A 25,448-nucleotide genomic window follows, 5' to 3' on the forward strand; every position below is an offset into this window, starting at 1 on the left:
TAAACAAAACTGTCCCTACTCAACCTCTATTTAAAATAAATGAATAGAAAAATACATCAATACAACGTGCTCTTTTGAAAACAACACAATGAGCCAACTGATCTCACTCTTCTTCATGGAGCTCCACTGGAGATTCCCAGAACTTGATCAGACAGTGGCCACAAAATTGGGGCCTGGGGCTTATTACACCACTGCAAAAGTCAGAAGCAGCGGCTCATGAAAGCCTCTACGAACTAAATCTTTAATGGCCACTATCCGCCGTCAGCGCCACATGCTGGAGATGCTGATGCCTGGGTGGCTGTCAAAGCAGGCACCTTGAGGCACTAGATGTAAGATATGAACTTTGAAACTTGAAGCCTGCTGCAGAGTGAATCATCATTTAGTGAACACAAAAATCAATGGCCCTCATTCCGCTCGGTCCATGTAGAGCAGGGATCACAGGGAGCCACACCCATCCCATTGATCAATGCTACTGTACTGCCCTCATTGACTGATCAGTAATTTAAGAGCTGCTCACCAGACTGTATGAAAATTTGCACATCTGCACATGTTTTGGTGTTAAATAAGAGTCCTTGGTCAGTAAGTACTGGCTTTATCCTCTCTGTCACTCATAATGCAAATGTAGACAAGTCATTTGCTGTACTGCACCTCATTATAAGACATTAGAAATAAAAAAGCACATGGAAACACTGTTGCCTTTACATGTGCAAATCCATTCCTCACTCGATACTACAACTGATTCTCCTTTTATTCAAATGAACTCAATAGGTTACTGGTAGCATCTCGCTATTTCGTTGGACAGACAAATGTGTTCCTAAAACAGATCAATAAATAAGTCAGTGTGTATCCTGTATGATGATAATCAATAAAATTCTTGAGGCTGTTGATGGGTAATCATATTAGCCTGCTTTGTACAGGAGTTACATCATAGTTTTGTCACTTATAACTATTACATGACTTTATTTTATGAACTAATAAGACTGCCCTTGAGAATCGATGAATCAATGCATTTGCTCTTAAAGGGATAGTTCACCCAAAAATAAAAACTGTTACTATTTACATGCATTCATGTCATTACAAACCTGTATGTTCTTATTTTATTCTTATTCTTATTTTATCTTTTTTATTTTTTTCAATTTAATATAAAAGAGGAATTATAAAGAATGGACATGCTCCTCTTTTCCATACAATTAAAGTTCATGGCTGTCAAGCTCCAAACAGTACAAACCATAAATACACCATAAAATACAGTATACCAGGGGTGGGTGATATACTGGTAGAAATTTGTCAACCGATTTTAGACTATGGTCTTTATCTCAGTTTCACGCTCATGTGAGGTTGCTGTATTACGTGGTCATTTTTAAGCATTGTGGTTTATAAACAACTGAGCCATTGAAACACAATTAGCAGCAAAAGAGAACTTATTTCTCTATATGCGTGCGCTGTCTGAGATACTGTTTTTGAGCACTGTCAGAGAATCGCGCGCACATGAAGACGGTGCACATAGAGCATGGGAGTATTGAACCGGAGTTATTTTTGCTTCTTTATAGGCCTTGAACGGTTAAATACACACACTTGTTATATGTGTCAAAATTTCGTCTTTGCAAGTATCCTTATAAAACAGTAATTTAGGTCTTAAGTGAAAGCAAACATGAGAAAGAAAACACATGTGTAACAGTATATTGGATCCGGGCAGCTCTTAAAGTAACAGCAGTCTAATATCCTGCTGTCTGTCATGTTAATCAAACAACAAAAGAGAGAAAATCTCTCACTGCTCTTGACTAAATCACTTTTTACAATTTACACAGTGAAGAATATGCAGTGTTTTTATACATTTGATTATTTTATACAACGTATGTAGCATTTCTTATTTATTTGTTCTTTAGTTGTTTTGTCCTATTGCTTATAATTAGTTTATTGTTCTTATTTAATCGCTGATTGTTTACTTGTTTTCAGTGAGCTTGAGATTTTTATTTTTTTTATTTAGACTAGTATTAGTTTTTTTTTATATATATATTTACTGATACTGGTGGCAAGAATTATGACATTTCAATGGGATCAAAAATTTTTATGTCATAAAGACCTTATTTAAATAACTATATTGTGATATATATCAGTACCGTGAAATGAAATTACTCATATTGTGATATAAGATTTTGGTCATATCACCCACCCCTAGTATGTATGCAACTCTATATATTCCAAGTCTTCTGAAGTCTTACAATATTACTCAGGAAATAATTTAAGTAATTTTTCACTGTAAATCGTTCCCTCAATTCAATTTCATGTTCAAATTCAAATACGACTGTTTAACGTCATCTGTCTTAACATGTAATGTAGGTTGTCTTTTGATAAGAGCTTTGTCTTTCGTCTTTTTTTAAGCTTGAAAGCAAAATGCAAATATAGTATATTAATCAGCACAGCTGTTTTCATCATTGATAATAATAAGAAATTATTCTTAAGCACCAAACCAGCATATTAGAATGATTTCTGAAACATCATGTGACACTGAACACTGCTAATCAGCTTTGCCATCACAGGAATAAATTAAATTTTGGAATATATTAAAATGGTGATATCAAGATGGAATATCCCAAACTGAACTTCAAATGGAAAGCATCATTAATAATGGCAGTGTTTTCTTTTCTTGTTTAAATTACCCCTTTAAGGCACGATCTGACAGGTAAAGAAGAATTCAGTACCTCTAAGAAGTGCTCTGCTTGTTGCTCTCTGTCCAGTTTCCTTGATGTGGTGGTGATGAGTCCTGAAAAACATTTTTTAAAAATGATAAAACTGAATAAGCTGCAAACTTCTTTGACAACTGTGCAATGAAAGAGCTGCAACAATCAGCATGGAAAGCCGCTCCACTCGACAATGATTAATAACATGTCAGCAAGGGTGCATAAATTTGCACAACACTGTTTGTTTATTGCATAAAAAACAGCAGCTCACGACACAAGGGCCTTTGGCGTAAGCCCGCAGATGGAATGTGGTGAATGCATAGGGTTATTTTTCAAACCCCTAGTGGCTTTAAAAACACTTCAATGCAGACAGAACACCAAAGATTGAGAACAGGAAGACATTCCTGAATATGAATGCTTCCTTAAGGCACAAGACATCTGGATGCTGGAGTCTGAAGGTAAATAATTTTAAGCAGGTCTATGGGTTAGAGTCAGACAACAAATCCTGCTGTGGATTTACTGACAAGCTGTAGAGAAGAGGGCTTGAGAATCTTAAAAATATATTTACCCATCCTCATCTCGTTCAAAGCCCATATGACTTTGCCTCTTCCGTCGATCACGAAAAGAAAAGTTTGAAGAATGTATAACTTATATTTGAGTCAGTTTCAAAAGAGTCATCCAGAGTGTGCACATCAGTAATATGGATGACTATGGATGACACTTTTGTGGTGTTTTTGCATCCTTTTTGAAGAGTACATATCTCCTTCTGTGTTCCACAGAACAAAGTGATATGTGAAATTTTCTTCGAATCTGTTTTTAAAAAGTATATACACCATGTACAAACATACTGCAAATTTCATCATTTTGTAGAACACTGCGACCATTTTAGCACAAGTTCCCATTATTTACCTAACATAAATGTATTGTACGTGCTTTCTGAGCCAGTGATTCTCTGTGAAATATAACCATGGCAACAAAAGAACTCCTGATGGCACAGGTTGAATTGCACTGCTGGAATCCACAGTATTCCCTAATGTGTGTCATCCAGAGAGACTCAATTAGAGAAATTAGAGAAGCTATGAACTCACAGAGCCGATGAGAGACTGAAGCACAACAAGGAAAGGATTTTCACTCATAAGCCATTCATTCAAGTATAAAGATATTGTCGGGAGGACATTTGTAACGAAAATAATTCGTACAAGATATGACTCTATTAGAGGCAAGCGCTCTAAACTAATAATCAAACATGCACTCTCTATTTTCAGGGTGCAGTAATTGGTTGCTGGCTTAGTCACAGCACATTTGTTTTTATAGAAGAGCTCACAATGCAATTTATTTAACACTTAGGCTGAGTTCAATAGACAATCACAAAAAGAGAGCTAGATAAGTGGGGAGCAATTACAATGGATTTTTCCCAGCAGTGGCTGAAGCTAAAGTAGAATCTATGACTGCAGTCCACGGTCAAACTATAAAACCTTCAAGGTTTGATACTTTTGGGTTGATTCGGCCATAATTTCATTTCCTTCCACATATTGTTTGTCATATATTTCATATATTTCATCCTTGAACACTCAAAGGCTTTCATATAGAGTGAAATACAGTGTTACCTCTCTGCTCACTACATATCAATGCATGCACACACTCGCTCACATATCATTATATATATCAAGTAAGATTTATTGAGCTTAAACCTCTGTATTCCAATGTAAATATGTGGTGCCACATGCTGCCTTGGAGGAATTTGCCAATAGTAGAATGAAAAGCTTTCCTGCTGGCAACCAAACCTTGTTTAATTCATTCACTGACTACAGCTGCATACATAAGCTCCCATGACTCACTTCTCAAATGACAAGGAAAGCAGCACCTCGGTGTAATCAGCAGTGCAGCATGCACCCAGCATGACATGGGATCAGAGCTCTGCATGTGTGTTAACACTTCACACTAGAATGTCCTGACACTGAGCAGATTACAGCCTGTGCTGCTCAGTTTGTTTAGTAGTACTTGTGAAAGAGTTCGCGAACGCGATAGATGGGAGATTGGACTGGGGGACAGTGTACTGAAATTTCAAACGAAAATATGATCAAAGATTATTTGCTCATATTCAGAGGGAAATAAATTATTTATTATTTATTTCCTGTAGATCTGCTTATTTTCTGTAGGTTGAAAATGTAAATGATATAAATGTATGCAGTATAATCTCATATATTACAAATGTTTTATTTTTATATTAAAAATGTAAATGACAAATTTGTGCCATATAATCTCACATATAATACTAAATTCTTATTTTTATATTAAAAATGTAAATGACAAATTTGTGCAGTATAATCTCCTATCCCTAGTAAAAAAGTAATATATTTAATACATTTATTTCATACTAAGTATAGTTCAAATCTATTACTGACTTATCGCTCAAGACTTACTGATATAAAAATTATAATTAAACTTTATTTGGAGTACTACTTGTGCACAATGCAAATTTCTTAATATTAAGCCTAAAATGTGTTTTAATGTCACTATTGATGAGGACTGTATGACATTTGAATAATATCAGTCTTTAAATGCAAGATATTTTACTTGCAATAGTTCCACTTTAACACAATCAAATTTATTTTAGTATATCTTTAGTTAGACTTCAGCACTACGTTTTTTATTTGTATATTAAAAAATGTAAGTTGCATAAAATGTAAACTGCATACATTTACATGCATTTATACAGATCACTTATAAATTCCTAAATAAATGTATTGTGTTCATTTAGAAAGTGCATCAAAGAACTAAATGTAATAAATTAATCAGACACTTAATTAACAAAAGTCTATAATTAAAAGTTTTGTCTTTCATCTTTGAATTACCTTCATAATTTAAATCCTTATAATTTCCAGAAAATATTGATATATGCAACTAAATGTGATTTGCCTAATTTAGCTGTAATTAATTGGAAAAAAAAATATTTGCAGCATTGGTAATATAATGAAAAATAAAACATTTTATGAAGTCTTCTGTTTCTTCATAGAGCAAAAAAAAAAAAAAAAAAACTCAGTTTTTTATTACCTGTGTTGGAATCAATGGAAAAGAAGTTCTGAGGATTCCCAGCCGTGATACGATACATGAGACGGCTATCTGAGGCGGTAACGTCCGGGTCCCGGGCTTGGATACGGACCACAGACACGTCTTTGGGAGAGTTCTCCATGACGTACGGGTGGTAGACGGGTTCAAGGGTCAAAGGTGCATTATCATTCACATCCTCCACCTGGATAAACACCTCAATAGAGGCAGAAAGCGGCACCACGCCACGGTCCGTTGCATACACCGTTAGCCAGTATGAATCCTGAGTCTCGCAGTCCAGGCTGCCAGTGGTGTAAATCATTCCTGTAAGAACAGAGAAAAAACATATTTAATATCGATCACCTGTTTAATGAATTCAACAAGAAGTACTTCACACACTTTGTGAGCTTTTATGACATTTTTTATGACACATCAACCACTATCAGCACTCTGGTCTGAGTGAGCTGGGAACATTCACTTATTTTTCAAGCTATCCATAATTTGGTTTGTGATTCAACTACACATCAAAAGCATCCAACCCTACCATGAGTCAAACTTTGGTGTCAGACTTTATTAAACTGTAATGTGCCTAACATTTTGAGGAGATTACAGTCAGGCTGAAAGATTAATGTTTTTAGACACACACTCCCAGAAACCAGAGTCAGTTCAGCAGAGTGTTTCAAAATCAGAGCTGGTGTGGTCTGCCTAAAAGTGTAATTTCTCTTCAGATTTTCTCCGGGGAAATTTACTCAACTGTCAACGATACCTGAGACCAACCTAAAGCAATTTAGTGAAAATGCTTTTTTTGCAGAGGTTTGTTCTCTTACTACAGTCTATTGCCCACAACTCAATTGTGAAACGATTAGATGCATATAAAAGCATCTGCAATAAATGATTCAATGTGGCAATGAGCTATATAGAAATCACTGTTATAGGGTTCAAAGGGGCTAGTTGTCACAAAAGGTTTTCTACAATTTATAGTAAAGTCTTTCTACATATTGTGTGAATGTAGTATTTCCTAAAGATTTGCATTTTGTGTAGATTAAAAATGTAAATTACATACAGTTATGCATTATAATATAGGCCTGTCAATTTAATGTTAATTTAGTGATAAATTCTAATATATGATAAATTAACCAGATGTATAATTAAGTCTATAATGAATGCCTCTGTTTATGCTAATAAATTAAATCCTCATAAAACAATTTGCAGCCCTAGTTGTACAATGTAAACCGTAATATTTTATGTTCGAAAAAAAAAATACTGTGGTGATGTAATACAGTACATGAGATGTGTGACAACAAGAAACAGAAATTTACTGAAGTGAAAAGTGTGACAATTAGCCCCGGTCTCCTCTATTTGACATTGTGTCAAACAGTCTGTTTACACTTTAGGTGTAATACAGTTACACTTTGCAGGGGACATGTTTGCTGAGCGGACAGATTTTTAGTCCAATCCGAACTGACATCTTGGACATACCACTAACTTTAGATGGGCTGGGAATCCCACCGCAGGGTACAACAGCTCCACTCAGAGACTGTATGACCTTCAGGTCTTCAGCACAGCACATCTAATCATTCCTGACCAAAGTGCTGGCTCTGCCATTCTGTGATTAGGAGCACTTCGACATTGCATCACGGGCCCATGTAAATACGATCACTGATCGGAAGGGGCATCGCTGACAGAATGACCCATTTCGTGGCTGTGCAATGCAATGCGATGAGTCGATCGGTCAACCATGGCACAGAACAAAACCACCCGGCCGTGAAGTGATTCAGCCGAGGGGATTCCGACCGAGTACTCCGAGTACTCACACAGCATGCAGGTCCCTGATTCTTACTAAAACCTTAAAAGCATTGAGAAGTAGGACACCCGAGGGGACAAAGACACAAAGGATATGGGTAAAAACTAAACAGGGACATCTGAAGCTGACTGAATGGTTGCTCAGTGAGCTAACGCAGTGTGACGGGTCCGATTGCCTGAAGGAAATCTGCTGCATTCACAATACACATCTTCAAAGAAAAACAAAACAGTTCCTCTTCTTTTACTTTTTAATCAACCTGTTAAACAGAGAGGGAGACCACAAAACATACAGATGAAGCAGACAAACACTGTCTCAAAAAGCCTCATTCACTAATAATTTTGTGTATAATAATTTGTGTATGTTCTAGTTGTGTAACGTTATACGTATTCGTATACGTTTCCTCTTTACTAACACGAAATAAACATGAATGAACAACTCATGCCTCATTTAATCCCTCAATCAGTCTTTCAACCGCGTAAAGACGTCAATAAAACAGTTTGTAAACAAAATGTCACGTAGCGTTTCATTTACTTCACGCAAGTCATCAGTGTCCACAGCTCTTTAGTTCGCTAGAGAAATGAAGTCTAGCGAAGAGCATTCTGCGAAATATTAGACTCATTGTATTTTACTTTACCTGTCTTAATACACTGAACAAAATTATAAATGCAACACTTTTGTTTTTGCCCCCATTTTTCATGAGCTGAACTCAAAGATCTGAGACTTTTTCTATGTACACAAAAGGCCTATTTCTCTCAAATATTGTTCACAAATCTGTCTAAATCTGTGTTAGTGAGCACTTCTCCTTTGCCGAGATAATCCATCCACCTCACAGGTGTGGCATATCAAGATGCTGATTAGACAGCATGATTATTACACAGGTGTGCCTTAGGCTGGCTAAAAATATAATTTTTTTAAGTTGAGTTTTGATTTATTGTATTTAAAAATAAATAGTAATTAAATTTAAGTTTGGGCACTGTTGTTAATTGTAAGGAAAAGATTTTTATCCCTATCAAAATTTTTATTATAATTACATTTTTTAAAGAGCAAGCAATTTGTTCAATAAAACGCTTTTTTATTAAGAAAAAAAGCAATTTTATGTTTAGTGTTTTGCTTAGTGTTTGTTTTCCCCATGTTGTAGGCTACTGAAACCATACCGAACCTGACGCCAAAACCGAGGTGCGTACCGAACTATGCAAAATTTCAGACGGATTCACATTTTGCATTCTATTGCATGTCCGCATTCTAATGTTGAATCTGGATTATAATGAGGGAGCACTTGCCCACAGATAGTAATTTGCATAAAATATACCCAAACTATGACCTATGACCCAGACTACACTCTAAAAAATGCTGGGTTATTTTTTAACCCAAAATTCTGGGCTGAGTCTCTTGGGTCATTTTGTTGGGTCATTTTATCACATTTTAAACACTGTTGGGTAGTTTAAATTTTCCAGGTGTTGAGTTAAACCTGCTGGGTTGCAACGCTGCGTTATTTAACGACCTTCGCGCCTTGAAGATGTTTAAATCGCTCCCCTAACTGTCATTTTGAAAGGACAACGGGGCAAAGGCACTGTTTTCAACTGTTTTAAGGTAAGTTTATATAATGTTTTAATTAATAATTATTTTAAATTGGCAGAATTATAACTTTTATCGCGTCAACAATATTGTTAAACTTCTACAGGCCAACATTAGTTATGTTAAATGACGAACAGTTTACCTCAGACTGCCATTCTACACGTACTCGCATAGTCATGTTAGGTATGTGAGATGACAGATTAATACAGTTTTATTAAGTATCAGACAGTGACAGAAGGATGAAATATGTGAATATCTGTCAAAATAGAGGAAAGAGTCGTTTCTGTCACTGAAAAGCGAATTTAACAAAGTGAGTCAAATGAGTTAAAATAAGTGAATACGACTTTCTGCTCTAATGTAAACGCCTGCAATTGTCTATATCGACATGTAAATTACATACAAAGTACGTACAATCAGTATTGGGGAAAGTTACTTTTAAAAGTAATGCATTACAATATTGCGTTACTCCATTAAAAAGTAACTAATTACGTTACTTAGTTACTTTTTATGGAAAGTAATGCGTTACATTACTTTTGCGTTACTTTTTAAATCTGGACAGGGTTTTCTTGTTTGTTTTTAAATTAAAAAAGTTATATTTTGGCAAATATAAAAGCCTTTTCACACCAAAAGTGAAATGAGTAAGCCTCAGGCTGAAGGGAAAGTAAATTTACATCCGTACAGTAGAATGCAGAAGAAATTTCAACACACTTCAGCAATAAAAAAAGCCACACAAATGTTTGTCTAGAGTAATTTGTGCCTATTAGTATGGTTGAACTGGATCATCGAAGGTCAGAAGCAAAGACATTGGTTAATAGAATGGCATTAAATACATAAAGGATATTTGTGTTGTTTAACATTTAATTATTGCAGGTTTGCGTCATATTCTGAGTTGCATTATTTTTATTCATTTAGAGGAATACTGAATCTGTTTTTTTTTTTGTGTGATCACCTCCCAATACAAACACGCCCCATAGTATGGTCCCACCCCTGACACAGATTGACAGGTTTCCATGTGAGGCATTGGAAATTCAAATGCTAAAGTAATTGCGATTCCATTTGAGTTTTGGTAGGTTACATGTGCGACACAGTGAAAAAGCAGACGTGGTAATTAATAACACCCGATGTACTTGTTCTTATGATGCATCTACGCTAACATTAGTCTGTTTCATTCTTATTCCGAGGTCACCGTAGCCACCTGGATCCAGTCTGTATCCAGATCAGATGGTCACTGCAGTCACCCAGATCCAGTACGTATCCAGCCCAGATGGTGGATCAGCACCTAGAGATGACCTCTACAGCTCTGAATGTCAGCGGAGACCAGGACAACTAGATGAGCCCCAAAGACTGATCCCCAGTGAAGACCACGTCACCTCGACGGTCATCGACACAAGACCATGGGAGCCAGATGAGTCCTCTGCACAATCTGACTTTGCTGCAGCCTGGAATTGAACTGCTGGTTTCATCTGGCCAGAGGAGAACTAGCCCCCCGACTGAGCCTGGTTTCTCCCAAGGTTTTTTTTCACCATTTCTGTCACCAATGGAGTTTTGGTTCCTTGCCGGCTTGCTTAGTTGGGGACACTTAATATCCAGCGATATCGTCAGCTTGAAAGCACAGATACTATTTGAACTGAACTGAGCTGGACGATGACATCACTGAATCAATGATGAACTGACTTTAACTGAAAACTGAATGTTTACTGTTGTCCTTTTGCATTATTACACACTATTTTCCTATTTAATACTGTAAAGCTGCTTTGACGCTGTATTTTTAAAATATGACAGGCTCATTACTCATAATACATGGAAAATGCTGTTGCAAATGGACTTTGCTTTTCCATTTGAAATTTGGCAGTCACTGTGCATTTGTGAAAACGCAAACAGTAATGCAAGATTTGCAATTGTGTTTGGATTATGTCACAATTTGTCACATGTGGAAAACACAATTGAAAATATAATTTGCAATTCCTTTTGAAAATTGTCTGGAATATCCTTCCATAGACAGGCTCTATAGCAGAGCACACTGCTCTCAGCTGTAGATCTTCGCTTCAAAGCTTTCTAAGTGTTTGACGATAGCTCACCCAAAAATTAAAATTCTGTCATTAATTACCCTGGTCTGAAAGGTCTCGGATTTCATCGAAAATATCTTGTTCCGAAGATGAACGAAGGTCTTACGGGTTTCTAACTGCGATAGACGGTGCTGACGGTGATACCGGTGTTAAGCCGCAACACCGGTAAGTCACTTGCCCACCGCGTCACCGACCCCCACCGTTGTATTGATTTTTTATAGTAATAAAAATAATTTAGTTCAGTAAAAGAACAGACACTACAATTAAAAACTGAATGCGGATGCTCAATCAATGCATCACAGATCAGATTTCATTTCTCCAGTGAGGAGAGTGAGTCGAGCTGATTGACAAGAAGAGTGAGATGTCATTTCACTGTGTATTTAAATAGTTAAAACATGTCAAAATGTAATAGTTAAACAGTTAAACGGACACATGTCATTCAGAACTAATTTTCTTATTTATTGCAACTGTATTTCTGTGATTTTTGCATTTACTGGAAAAATAAATTGCATGTCGTTTGTCATTGGTACAAATTTTAACACATTTGTGAATGTCAGTTGGCATTAAAAATAATTTTTAACAGTCTAAATAACCTGTATTCGTCATTATTTATTAATCCATGATTGTCTTAAGCATAGGCAAAATAATGAGAATAGCCCAGCAACACATAAATGCAAACACATAAATGGTAAAAATTACTATATCTTGGGTTTTCTCAACAACCAAGCCTGCTGGGTTAAAATGTGTAAACCAGCATGCTGGGTTACTTTAACTCAGCATGTGTTCTGTCCAATATTTACCCAGCGCTGGGTTGCCAATTGGGTTATTTTTAACCCCGCAATTTTTAGAGTGTATGCCAGTGTGCCTTAAAAACTTGTATTTTAAGTCATAGAATAGAATGTTGAAATAACTTGAGCTTGTGCAACCACAGACCTTATTTCTGGCATTTAAGCATAAACCCATTGAAAAATCCCTTCAGGACGATGGAATTGGAAGTGCTGAAATGCTAACTAATTTCTAGGTTTTGGCTTACATAAAATGTCACCCCTGCAGCACTCTTATCAAACCATTCAAAACACAGCAAACTGTTTTTGTGTTTACATGATCTTGTTGCAGACCTCTCATTTGCCAGCTGCTCATGTGTCAATACAATCTAATTCTTACTTTATTTATACTAAATTAGAAACCTGAAAAAGAAACCTGATTTTGGATTTTTGTGTGAAAACCTCAAATTATATAACATGCATTATACAATATCATACAATATATATGAGATGTATATGAGAAATATTAAGAGCAGTATGTGAATTTGCAACTCTAAATTCTAACAGTATTACTGTATGTCTAAAGTCACAGAATTCCTAAACATGTAGGCTACATGTAAAAATAATACATTTAAATGAAATTAACCTCTTTTTCGGTCTTCGATCCCTCCAGTCTTCCTATGACTAATCAAGCAGAAATAAATGATTAAACCTTTAATTTAGGTCATAAATAACGTTAAGACATAAAGACTTTCAGATATGCACTAAATAAGATTGGTCCATTTGAAGCAGGTTATCAAGCTGAAAGGTTTCTTTATGATCAGTTCTCATAAGATTAGCAAAAGTCAACACGTATCAACCTGGCACTTAAATGATAAGCAATTTGAGCTAAAAATAGGAGCCTTTCAGACCCAAACAGAAAATGAGGGTTAAATGAAAAGTGTACCAATTAATCTAGATAGTTCCAGATAAATTGAATTTGACGGATGGAGAGAAGGTTCACTAATGAGCCGTTTCTTCTGCTTTTAAACATGCTGGATTTTTTTTATACTGCAATAGGAGTAAATTGGGGTGCAATTCAGTCTGAAATGCGGCCAAAAGTACTCTTATTACATTCACGTCTTGCAACTCAGGGAATACAGAAAACATACAGTGGGTACGGAAAGTATTCAGACCCCCTTAAATTTTTCACTCTTTGTTATATTGCCATAGAGTTTTCCAGGAGTAAACAACCTTTGAAATTCGCCAAGATGTTAAAAATGTATGAAGTTCTCTTTTTAAACCCATACATGAGATAACTATATAACCTCAGTGCTGAAACAAAAAGTTAATTGATGTCATCAATATCACATTACACACTTTCATCATATAAAAAAAACCTTTATGCCAAACTGCTGTAAAAGTATTGGTCACACAAGCAATTATGATCACATTGAGAATACAGCACTCTACATACATTCATATACTGAGAAACCACATCAGTCGTGTCGGAAATATGACAGATCGTATAAAAAAGAGACAAGGTTTCAATGCTGTCTGGAACAGGACTCTACAGACTCAGACATGTTTTCCACAGTTTTGATTCAAAAATCCTAGCTTTGAAGCTGAGGTTGTTTTGATGGAGTCCCACAGGTTCTGACGCTGAGGCTCAGAAATTCTACAAAACACGAGGCCTGTCCCAGCTCAAATTAAAGAGACACAGATTTACACTAAGTGCCTGATTTTGCAAAGCATTTGAACATGAGAAACTAATTTGCTGTCGCGAAAGGGACTAGAGCAATGCAAACGATTTGACATGCTACAATTGGCTTTCAGCTGATTGTGAATCTCAAACCACTGATCATGTCATTGAAAGCAGCACTAAATCCATCTGCGTCTTTAGCTTTACAAGCCATTGCTTTTAGCATTTATCATTATTCATGAGAGTCAACCAACAGGTGTGTATTATAAACATCAAGGACTGCTTATGGAGCTAGAAGGCAGAAAATCGGTGCGGTGTCCTTCAACTGCAACAGACTTAAAAGGATGATAATGTGTTTTGTGGTTAGCAATATCACAAAGAGGCCCCAATTATCCTCTAAGAACTTGCAAATTAGAGAAAATAACCATTTCAAATTCAAGTCACATTGACACGCGTGCTATTTAGTTTAATAGCAGATGTTTTGCTGCAAGTGAAATGGTAGCCATAATGCAACTTCATAATATTCTTAACATTTGGTGTCACCATTTTAATTTCAAATTCCTTGAGAAAAATTGTAATTCATATTTTAAGATGTAAACAATCAAATATTCATAGTTTGTCCTGAATTTAGAACATAATCAAGCAGAACTAAGCCATCAACTCATCCTTCATGTCTGCAAACAAGATCAAGGGCAGTTCTTTTTATGCCAGGCATCTTGAATTATCACAGGCCTTGAGTTCACAGGCATTGCACCTAAACATGCTGAAAAGGCATTTTTCTCTTTCAGCATAAATCTTTTCCCTGTCTCTTTCATTCTACTCCAAATCTGCATCTTTGTTACGGTCTGAGAGAAGTTTCCTCTGTATGCCATGCAGGCATCAATAGGAAAACCCTTGATATCTCCCCTGAATTACAATCAAAGTTCAAGAAGTCTACAAGAGGAAGTGGGCTTGTGGTAAAGATCCTCAACTCCCTTATGCTCCAAAAATATGTTATCTTTCAAAAAGAAAAACAGAATACATCAGTTTTGTGCAGTGTGTGGGGATGTGAAGCACAAGCAGCCCTTTACATAGGTGTCTGAGAGATTTTGACATAAAGGACTTAACCTGACTCTGGAGAAAAAGAGGCCAAATCTCAGAGGCAAATTAGAGCTGAACTTGTTTCTCGACAGGCATCTGAGTGCGAGTGCACTCTGATTTATTTCCCAAAGCGTGGGCAGGAATACCAATGCCTGCTCAAAGCAGCAGAGTGCTCTGCCGATAAGGCCTTCATAAATCCCACCAGCCTTTTTAGTTCACACTTGCATCTGAGCAATGAGACTTCATATATAGGAATCACTTTACATACACACAACTTCAACCCAACACGTCACAACTGGTAGCTGAGATCAAGTGGTTTTGATTTCCGCTTGTTTGGATGTCTATTGCATGAACTGCCCACTTTCAATCATCTCAAAAGTCCAGTGACAACGACAAGGACTCATAACACACCAGGCAACATGACAGCTAAATGGATCTCGGTAGGCGAATATGTAGTGGGCGTGCTGAGCCAATGCCACTGTCCTTACTTGTCCCAGAGGTTTTACTTTGAAGATGAAAGACAACTCTTGTTCTCATGTATCCGCTTCCCCTACAACTTGTATTTTGCTGCTGGTAGGGCATTCAATTCTCTGTGGAAAATCCATGCTCATTTGAGGTTCTGGCACAAGCGTGCACCACTTGCTTACTTTAAACCAGTGGCGGTTCGTGGGTTTTAAAATAAAGGAGGCACACTAATTGTATTGGTCTGGGATCCCTGCCGATTATTATTATTATATTATTTGCTTAACCACTTTAAAATGGCTTTTTGGTTGCTTTTAGTCAGAAAACGTAAAGAAAACGACATACATACAGCAAGATAATATAACTTCACTTACCTGGCCTATCACTTGAAGCAAACATCCATCCCTTCTTAAAAGTCTGTGTTAAAAGAGAGCTGCCTGTTGCACCATTTAATTAAGCCGACTGCTGTAGCCTATATCCAGCTTAGGCTGTTTTCCCTAAATTTGTATATATACTGTTTGAATGACAGCTTGGTAAATCTGTTGGCAATCAAATATTCAATGTCGCTACTCATCATAAGTACTTGGTACATTATCAGCGCAGCGGCAGACGTTCAAACTAATATCAGGTAATTTACGTCTCTGTGATGATTGGTTGATATCAGAAGGAGGCTAGCCTCCCTTGCGAGGGTTCTTTTCTCAACACTCCTCAGCGCTGAAAGTGAACACTCGATGCTGATTGGCTATTTTTTTTTACCAACGGAGGCACGAGAGCTCAGCGCTCGCTCGGCCTCCCCCTCCCTTCTCTATCATTAGCGGTTGTAATTACATCAGCAGATTCGGCACATTCGCGATAGAAAACCGGCGCTTTCACGTTATGATATTACAACTGTGAAATTACAAACAAAAAATACACATTCTGAGACATGAACTGAAATTAATTGTGAATTTTATTAACATTAAATCGTCCTCCTCCCATTTTCACCTCAAAATTATGGGGAAGCTGTGCCTCCCCTGCCTCCCCCGACGAGCCGCCACTGCTTTAAACAGGGGCCTGATTAACAGGCTCAGCCTAATTAGCTGACATGTGAATGGAGGACCACCGTTACATCCTACTGCCCGTTGTAGTTCTCTAATCAATAGTCATTAGTTGTAATTAATAGTGAAGCTGGCACCACATAACAAGTCGTAACTAAGCAACTAAGCATTTTTCTTCTTCAGTGTTGCAAATATCAGTTCTCACAGCAAATGCCAGATCTCACAGATTCTGAAAATCACAGACTGTGAAAATCACAGAAGAACACTGTTTCAAACCAGACAGAGGTCAAGTCCTACCTTTCTAGGTCAGTGGTCTTCTCCAGTGGCGGCAATTGTAGACTCAGAGCACAAATTCATTGCCAAGAGAAATAACGTCACTGTGACCTTTTAATACCATTCAGTCAGCACACTGCAGTAAAATGTTAGGGCATAAATTCACAACCATTTTCACAGGTTTTGTTTTATTGTGCAAGCATCAACTCGGGACTGGTTAGTCTTCAAAAAAGACAAAGAATAGCAGACAGCACAACCAAAAGACACATAAAGAATCAAACAATATATACCTGTTTCTTCATCAATGGAGAACCTTCCAAGACCACTTCTAGCTTTGATAGAGTATCTGATCACTCCATCTCTGCCCTTGTCATCATCTTGAGCAGTCACCTGGAGGACACTTGTTCCATGCCGAGAGTTTTCCTTCACAGTGCCCCTCACTGCGAATTCTGAGAAATACGGCTCGTTGAGGTTCTCATTGACGTCAATGACTTCCACTTCAAGATAAGACTCAGAGCGAAGCTTGACTGGAAAACCCAAGTCCTCTGCCACCACTGAGAGATTGTAAAATTGTTGCTTCTCATAGTCCAGGTCTTTGGCCACTTTAATGGCACCACTTTCAGGATGGATCTTAAATGTTTCATTGAAATCATTGGGCAGGGAGTATCTCACCCATCCTGCAGATCCAATGTCAGGATCTTGCGTTTGCAGCCAAGCTATAACTGCACCTATAGGAAGGTCCTCCAACACATGGCAACTGTAGCTCCTGGGAATAAACATAGGGGCACAGTCATTTACATCCTCGAGGTAGACTTTCAGTGTTGTCTCCGAAAACATCTGATTCCCTCTTTCTGCCTTATCCCTAACCTGAATTTTGAGGGTGAAATCTGAGACGGACTCCCTGTCCAACAGACTAGACACGTAAACAGAGCCGGTCTCGCTGGTAATGGCAAATAAAGGGGTGTTTGTTAACAAGGTGTATGAGATTTCACCGTTCTGACCGAGATCTTCATCCGAGGCTGTGACTTTGATCACTTCCGTGCCGATAGCTGCATTCTCTGGTATAATGGCAGTATAGCTCTCGAGGGAGAATTTTGGGCTATTATCATTCACATCATCAATGTTAACTGTCAGCAATCTCCAGCTGGATCTCTGTGGAACACCGAAGTCATAGATAGTTATGTTGAGAAGGTACCGATCTGATTGTTCACGGTCCAGTGGCTGATAGATGTATATTAGGCCGCTTTCCATGCCAATATTGAAGCAGCTGTCAATGTTCCCATCTGATATGGCATGCAGAATGCGACCATTGAAGCCTGTGTCACCGTCATTTGTGTTCACTTGAAGGACACTGGCTCCCACGGGCATGTCCTCACGAACTACAATGTCGGACGGAAAGGATTCGAACTGAGGCGTCTGTCTGTTGACAGAAAATAGATCTGTGTAGCCTTCCTCCACTTTGGATTTGCTAATGGCAGTGGCTCTTTTCAGTAGTTTCTCAGCTAACTTCTGTGCAACTTTTGTGTCTCGACAATTGAAACTTCTTGCTGGCATTCTGCCTCTGACCACTGATATATTTACAAAGGTGGGTGCGGAGAGCAGCTCGCCATCTGACGCAGCTATTTTCAAGCTGAACTGTTCATTCTTTACACTCATTGAGGAGAGGGGTCTTTTTAATGACAACATCCCCGAGTCCGGGTTAAGAGTGAAGACATCTTGCTCATTTCCAGACAGAATCTTATATTTAACCAACCCAAGCTCATCGATATCAATGGCAGACATTATGATGATCGTCTGACCTACAGGAAAATCGCATCCTATCGTACCTTTACATGACACACGCTCAAAAAGAGGTTGGTTGTCATTAATGTTCAACACTTGTACCGTGACATTGACTTCACTTTCTCGTCTGTAAGGCGATCCCCAGTCTGAGGCTCGGACAGCGAACACATATGTCTCCAAAGACGATTCAAAATCCAGTTCTTTGAATGTCGTCAGCTCTCCAGTATTTTGGTTAATGATAAACGGAAGGGGCTGAAGGCTAGCTATGCTGTATGTTATGCACCCATTATCACCTTTATCATCATCCACCGCTGATATAGTGAGAATGACAGTGCCAATGAGGATGCTCTCATTGATAGAGACTTTGTAAGATGTGCTGATAAACACTGGGTAGTTGTTGTTAGCATCCTCGACCGTGATTTGCACCTTTGCTGTCATGCCACTTACTGTCTCCATCACCTCTAAATTGAAGAGCTCCTGTTTTAATGTGGTAAACTGTTGTGCTGTTGAGATGACACCAGTGAGTGGATTAATGATAAAATAAATTGAATCTGAGGTCAGGCTTAGAGCATAGCTGACGACTGGCGGTCTTGGAGATATCCTCGCAGTCTCTATTATGGTCCCTGGTGGTGCAATCTCAATAATTGAGGTTTTGTACATTTTTTTGTCGAAACTCACCTGCACAGACTGTGTTTTTTTCACTAAGAGCTGAACAGACTGAGTGTTGGAGAGTCTTGGTGGTGTTCCACGGTCTTTGGCTTGAAAAGTGAGATTGCAACCATAAGGAAATTTATCCCAGTTGACTGGTTCAGACATCTTCAGCTTGTATTCATTTCCAAGTGGCGCTCTGTCAAAGACAAACTGCTCCTGTGGGTCACCTGCAATGATGGCAACCCATTCGATTTCTCCATTGGGTCCCTCGTCCAAATCTTCTACAGTAACAGTGGCGTAAACTGGCTCTTTGTCTGATATTAAAGGGTAACGTGCGACTGCAGTCAGTGTTGGAGCGAACTCATTGATACGCACAACACTGATCACTAATTTGGCTTTACTGCTAATACCACTGTTCCCATAAGCCTTCATTCCACGATCCACTGCTAAAACCTCAAGGTCAAATCTGCTGTTCTTATCTGCATTTAGCTTGGCTGTGAGTGATACCACCCCACTGGTTGGGTGGACAGCAAACTCCTCCACGTCTCCTCTAAAGAAATAGTAAAACTCGCCATTGGAGCCGATATCTGCATCAGTGGCAGTCACCTGAGCCACACTTGCTCCCAGCGGAGAACTTTCTGAAATATCAATGGCATAGGAAGTGGGCGAGAACAAAGGTCGGAGGTCATTCATGTCCATAATTTGCACATTAACTGTCACGTAAGCCTCCAGCCCACCTAGGCCAGTAGCCCTCACCGTTAATGTATAATTATTCTGCACTTCGCGGTTCAGGATGGCAGCGCTCCCACCATTAGTCTGTATGCGAAGAAAGCAAAAGTCCCCCAACACAAATTCCTCAGCCTGAAACAGCCCCTCATCATCTCCAGATTCAATGGAATATTTAATATCCAAAGGACCAAACTTAGATAGTGGAATCCCCATTTTAACCTCAGTCCTAATGTATGTCCGAGCTGCAGAGTTCTCATAAATGGTGGCATTGTAGATGGAGGCGGTAAATTGAAAGGATGAGGACCCTGGCTCCTGCAGCTGTCCCAAACAAGGAAGTAGGTGGAGGAGCAATAAGGAGAAACTAGTGAGACAGATCCTCATACTCCCCCCAGGGCAGCTGTTTATAGCCATGCCATCATCCAGTTATCCTGCAAAAGAGAGATATATGCAGTAAACCATTTCAATCTAGAGTATTCATCTCACAAAGACATATCCTATTGCTCACATAAATGTGAAGGCAGTTATTTATTAAGAAGCCCTTGGTTTGGATTAAATTGTCAAAAAATAAATAAATACCTGACCCTGTTCTCAATGGACTCAGTAATACCCTTTCACAAAACACTGACAAGCGAGTTAGATGGTAATCTCACTGCAAGATTGATAACAGCAAAAAAAAATGAGGGTTAATAGCCATAGGCTATATATGTGACATACAGGCAAAACAAATAATATTGAAATAATATTCAAATGTTCTTGAAAGTAAAGCGCAATAAGAGAAAATGTGAATAAATGACACATAACCTATAGTTTCGCATTATATTTTTGTTTTGCATTTGAAGCAAATAACTTTGATCATGTCAAACAAAACCGACTCTCTTTTATGAAAGCACGAGTCTATATTAAAATGCGATTGTAATCAAAGGAAACTTTCAACGCTTTGGACTCTAGTAAAAGATGTTTGTTACTGAGACCGAGCAGTCACTTGTTCTCCGATAATTAGTGCATCAAAATATGTGAATGAGCTCTTACCTCTGGCTTAAGGAGAAATAAATCTCTGCTCTGCAGACATCCAAGAGCCCGCTGTGTGAAACTACATCCTTCACTTCGTTGCCATACAGGACTCAGTGCCACTCACAGTTGACTGTAATCAGCGGAGCGCGCACCTCTAAAGCGCGCTCACGAGTGCACGTTATCCCGTGAATGCGCAAACGAAACCGGTGTTGTTGCTGCTGTCCCATAGCAACAAAATGATCTAAACCTTATCTCACACAAACATTAGACAATTAGATACATGTAATTACGCTAAATAGAGCGCGCAAAACAATACTGGTGTTCTTTAGAATATCGTTCAAAACGCATTTAGGATTATTGCAACATAAAAAATAACATATTCACGATAATTAGATATTTTCTTCGGGGAAAAAAAATTATGTGACGGCGTGAAATAGAATTGAACAGGGCTTATTTTCATGCACTGCCTTGTCTGTGTTTTTAATTCACAACTCCGTTAGGTGGTGCATCCCATCTCTCACTCTGTGATCCCATCATTCCAACTAATTCCGAGACATTCCGAAAATAGACGATTGGAGCCGAAGTGCTGCACGATAATTTACGGAAATTCTCGAAAGATTCCGGAAGGGAGGGACCTCACGACGGGAAGCAGCAGCAGCAGCAAGCTAGTCAAGACTTCGGATCATTCCCTCTTGACCACGTTGTACAATATACGTTTTAATTTCTGTCATACATTATGTCTGTACTGTGTTATAATAAGGGATGTGGACAACGTTTTGATCCCGACAAGAATTCAGATGGTAAGACTTAACAAGCAAACGATAGCCGGATTGCTATGGTAGATAGCCGGATAAATGCAGAAAGAAAACCTTTTAGCTTTAATAAGATTTTTTGATATACGTTACATGTAGTATTACCGAAACACGACCACCTCTCAAGAGTCACGTATTAATTTTATTTAAAAGTCATTTAGTATGTTAATTTAGGGAGGCATCTACATTGCTGGTCATTAACGTTTGAATGATGCTTAATCAATAGCTCCGAATTAGTAAATTATTATTAAGTTTACAGATGGTAGTTGTTGGAGTAGACGTCAGAATATTCTTCTGACGTCACATTTCACGCTATCAATCTCTTCTCATCCATAGACGCATGCACATACCACCCCGGAGTGCCAGTGTTTCATGATGCATTGAAGGTATGGACATGCAAGAAGATCAGTTTACTTATTAATGTGAAATTTAACCATTCCATTGTTGTTAGTCAGAGTTAAACCCATTCAATTGTGTCTGTCATTGCTTCCCAGGGTTGGTCTTGCTGCAAGAGACGAACAACTGACTTTTCGGATTTCCTCAGTATTGCTGTGAGTGCTCGCCTGTGATGAGACTGAATGAGCGTTTTCGTAGATAGAGTTGTGGCTGGAGTCTTAAAACAGTTTTTATGAGTCTTTTAGGGTTGCACGAAAGGCCCTCATAATCAGGAGAAGCCCTCTGAGCCGGTTAAACCAGAAGTGAAGTCCTCTGTGGACATGAGTGTGAATGATGTAAAACCAAAGTTTAATGAATGCATCACCCAAGCAGCAAAACCTCTAGAGTCTATTCAGCGACCAAGGTAAAAGCACACTTGAAGAGGACGGGGTCTTCCCTATTTGTATTTTCTGGCTCATTAGTTCAGATGTTCAGAAGATAAAGTAATGCAGCATTAAATCTACTATAGAGAACAAGTTCTTCTCATTAACAGTTCACCCAGCCAAAACCCACATTGATGTTACAACCTCTTAAGGGTAAATGACTGAAAAAAGCTGTTTTTAATTGTCTTTGTAGTCCAGATGAGCCTTTCTCCATTCTACAGCAGAAGATCTCTCCTTCGCTCAAACAGGCTTTAGAAAAGCTTCAATTAACTGAGGAAAATGCACAGGAGATAAAGGGTAAGAATAGCCCGACCATCCTTTTCCCCACCTTTCTATATTTGGCTTTTATTCTGATGCATTTTATTCTCTTTCTTGTATTATAGAGGAGGATAGTGATGAAATTAAGATAGGGACGTCCTGTAAGAATGGAGGCTGCAGTAAGGTACTGTTCTCTCTGCCTGCTTCTCCGATTAGAATTCATGGCACGTTGAGTTTCTTTAGTTCATTATAAACAATGGATTCTCATTATTCTGTTTTTCAGATGTTCAACGGACCAGACGGTGATGAAGAGACATGTTTGTATCATTCTGGTGTACCCATCTTCCATGAAGGGTAAATTAGCGCCAGATCAAAACTGAATACTACTACTAAAAAGTACTAGAAAAGTGTAAATGGAGAAATTTCAGATCTATCCGTGGACTCCACAATTAAGTCCTCTTTTTATCCTTCCTCATAAAAGGATGAAATATTGGAGCTGCTGTAAGAGGAAAACCTCAGACTTCAACACGTTTCTGTCTCTGGAGGGCTGTACCCGAGGAAAGCATCAGTGGAAGAAAAAAGATACCGTAAGTGTCTACCCTGAGATTTAAAAGTCAAAGCACTATATTACTTTAATTGGATTTTTTTTTTTTTTTTTCACATCCTGTCCAATAAATTTTTTTAGAGCATCTGGCCTTTTGCAGGCCCATATCCAAGCTCCAAAAGAACAAATAATTTGTTGAAGGCCATAATGTTGAATACAGCAAAGGATGCCATTTTTTTTATGTGTACATAGGGAATACTTTAATTGGATTTTTTTTTTTTTTTTTCACATCCTGTCCAATAAATTTTTTTAGAGCATCTGGCCTTTTGCAGGCCCATATCCAAGCTCCAAAAGAACAAATAATTTGTTGAAGGCCATAATGTTGAATACAGCAAAGGATGCCATTTTTTTTATGTGTACATAGGGAAAGAAGGTTGTGCCATGCAGGTTTGATTGGCACCAAACAGGAAGTCAGGTCATCATTTCCATTTATTCCAAAAATTCAGTACCAGAGCTGAGCTTAGTGGAGGGGAACAGCACTGTGGTAAGGCACCAAGGTCATTTCTGTTGGATTTTATGCTGACATTACATAAAATAAAAAAAATCACACCTATGAGACTTTCTAACTACTAACTCCTGTGCTCAATATTTTACTGTATAATTTTACATTTATTTGCAAGATTTTGCATAGCGCTAATTTAAAATGTATTTTATTCTTGCAGCTTAAAATCCATATTATATTTGAAGGAGAGAAAGAATTTGAACAGCAGATCAGTTTGTGGGGGGTAAGTATAAACTTTTAAAGTACTTATATAAAACTTTCATTAAAGCTGAAGCGTATACATATGTGACACTAATTTTACCAAAGTTGTATCTACTTATTAAATTGGGTAGGAGAATGTATTTTAATATTACAGCATTTAATATTTTAATGTGGATAGTTCCAGTCCTAGGGGCTTTACACTCCACGTCATTCCTAAAAACACCACTTAGCTGTTCTTAAATTAGTGTAAATCACAGCTTTTGAGGCTTATTGCTTTAAAAGAAACTTCAGCACCAAATAATGCATCCAATGTAATTATTCTAAGACTTTTTCCATTTGCTTTTCCTTTAGGTTATCGATGCAAGTAAAAGTTTGGTGAACATGATGGCTACCAAAATTGAGGTTGTGTTGAAGAAGGCAGAACCAATGTCATGGGCCCGACTAGATCTTCCACCTGTAGCTCCACCAAAGGAAAAAGATGACAGTGAGGATGAATGTGATGATTAAATTAAGAGACTGTAAGAGAGCTACTATTCTCCGAATAGGACTGGGAATCATTTTCTCTGGTTCTAAGGTTTGATACATAATAAAGCATGAATGTGTTATATAAATTCTGAAAGCTCTTCGTGTTTGTCCAAGGTCAAACTATAGATTTATTGTACAGGGCATGTTTAGAGAGTTTTTCAAAGAACCAAGTTACTGTTGATACAATATTTTGATTCCGAACAAAATGTGTGCAGTCCTAGTAAATGGAGCGTTTCACATTCCACTGTTTTGTTTTTGCCAATGCAAATAGTCATTGAAGCGGTGTTCATTAATTTTAGTTTAACCAGAGCAAGAGTTCATAATTGCAAAGATGTCAAAGTGAAAGCACACATTTTCTTGTGAAATATTACTTGCCATTCAAAACAAGTGCTGTGAAACTGTTGCAATTTACCAATTTAAAATCACTTGTAACAGACCAGGATTTTCACAAGGGTTGATTTTCTTGGGAAAAAGCAGTGTTATAAAATTCCTACGCAGCTTCTCCAGCATAAAAAAAAATTCGAATTTGTGACAAGTACTATGGATGCCAAGGAGGACCAGAAACTCTTTGGTTACCCACATTCAAAATATATTTTAAAGGGGTCATATGATGCTGCTAAAAAGAACATTATTTTGTGTATTTGGTGTAATTAAATGTTCCTTTATGCCCCGCCTTCCTGAAACACGTAGATTTTTACAAAGCTCATCGGAACAGTGTTGTAAATACAACGTAACCACTGATTTCTAGTCGTGTCCTCTTTTGAAAGGCCAAACAAAGTTTCGCTTTCACAACGAAACACAGCTTCACACACGGCGGGCTAGAGAACTGCGCGGCCAGCAGAATCGACGAAGGAGCTTGCAGCAACCACATGTGACGACCCCAGGCTGGACTCCGCTTTGTCCATGGTGAAGGGTGATCCACAGAGCAAAGTTGATGTATACCCTCAGCGACCAGCACGGCTCAGTTCTAGGCATGACGAAGCAAATATCGTCTGTCCGCTTTTGGAAGGCCAAACTAAGTAGTTTCGCTTTCACAACAAAACACACAGCGTCTTCACGACATGGCGGCGGCGACAACAATACT

At 38.1% G+C, this 25,448-nt stretch overlaps 2 protein-coding genes across 5 annotated transcripts in view; one reads left to right on the forward strand and one right to left on the reverse strand.

The window, feature by feature from the left end:
- LOC107693906 (protocadherin Fat 3-like) overlaps positions 1-20,760 on the reverse strand; it is a 56,740-nt gene extending 35,980 nt beyond the window's left edge. For all 3 annotated transcript variants that reach the window (XM_016493440.1, XM_016493441.1, XM_016493439.1), the window contains exons 1-4: positions 20,663-20,760; positions 16,762-20,061; positions 5,736-6,053; positions 2,703-2,764 (exon numbers count right to left, since the gene is read on the reverse strand). In XM_016493440.1, the coding sequence (XP_016348926.1) occupies positions 2,703-2,764; positions 5,736-6,053; positions 16,762-20,044 (3,663 nt within the window). In that variant the 5' untranslated portion in view covers positions 20,045-20,061; positions 20,663-20,760. The remainder of the gene's footprint in view (positions 1-2,702; positions 2,765-5,735; positions 6,054-16,761; positions 20,062-20,662) is intronic.
- A 486-nt stretch (positions 20,761-21,246) lies between these two features.
- Positions 21,247-24,883, forward strand: LOC107693908 (cysteine and histidine-rich domain-containing protein 1-like). 2 transcript variants are annotated; one of them, XM_016493444.1, is made up of 11 exons: positions 21,249-21,444; positions 21,793-21,842; positions 21,951-22,007; positions 22,098-22,255; positions 22,468-22,571; positions 22,658-22,716; positions 22,816-22,886; positions 23,014-23,119; positions 23,501-23,620; positions 23,799-23,861; positions 24,191-24,883. In XM_016493444.1, exons 1-11 carry the CDS (start codon positions 21,381-21,383, stop codon positions 24,344-24,346), a joined length of 1,008 nt encoding a protein of 335 aa, XP_016348930.1. In that variant the 5' UTR covers positions 21,249-21,380; the 3' UTR covers positions 24,347-24,883. The 2 variants fall into 2 exon arrangements, with proteins under 2 accessions (XP_016348931.1, XP_016348930.1); XM_016493445.1 differs by lacking the exon at positions 24,191-24,883 and having other exon boundaries at positions 21,247-21,444; positions 23,501-23,633.
- Positions 24,884-25,448: the final 565 nt, after the last annotated feature.

The sequence above is a fragment of the Sinocyclocheilus anshuiensis genome, unplaced genomic scaffold, assembly GCF_001515605.1.
Source record: "Sinocyclocheilus anshuiensis isolate Anshui unplaced genomic scaffold, SAMN03320099.WGS_v1.1 scaffold694, whole genome shotgun sequence".
NCBI lineage: Eukaryota > Metazoa > Chordata > Actinopteri > Cypriniformes > Cyprinidae > Sinocyclocheilus > Sinocyclocheilus anshuiensis.

What these genes read in the sequence shown, in the direction of transcription:
- LOC107693908 (XM_016493444.1), top strand. Translation starts at nt 21,381, where the DNA reads ATGTCTGTACTGTGTTATAATAAGGGATGTGGACAACGTTTTGATCCC. An exon ending in AAATGCACAGGAGATAAAGG is followed by an intron (nt 22,572 to 22,657) that starts GTAAGAATAGCC and finishes CTTGTATTATAG; the next exon opens with AGGAGGATAGTGATGAAATT. An exon ending in AGTGGAAGAAAAAAGATACC is followed by an intron (nt 23,120 to 23,500) that starts GTAAGTGTCTAC and finishes ATGTGTACATAG; the next exon opens with GGAAAGAAGGTTGTGCCATG.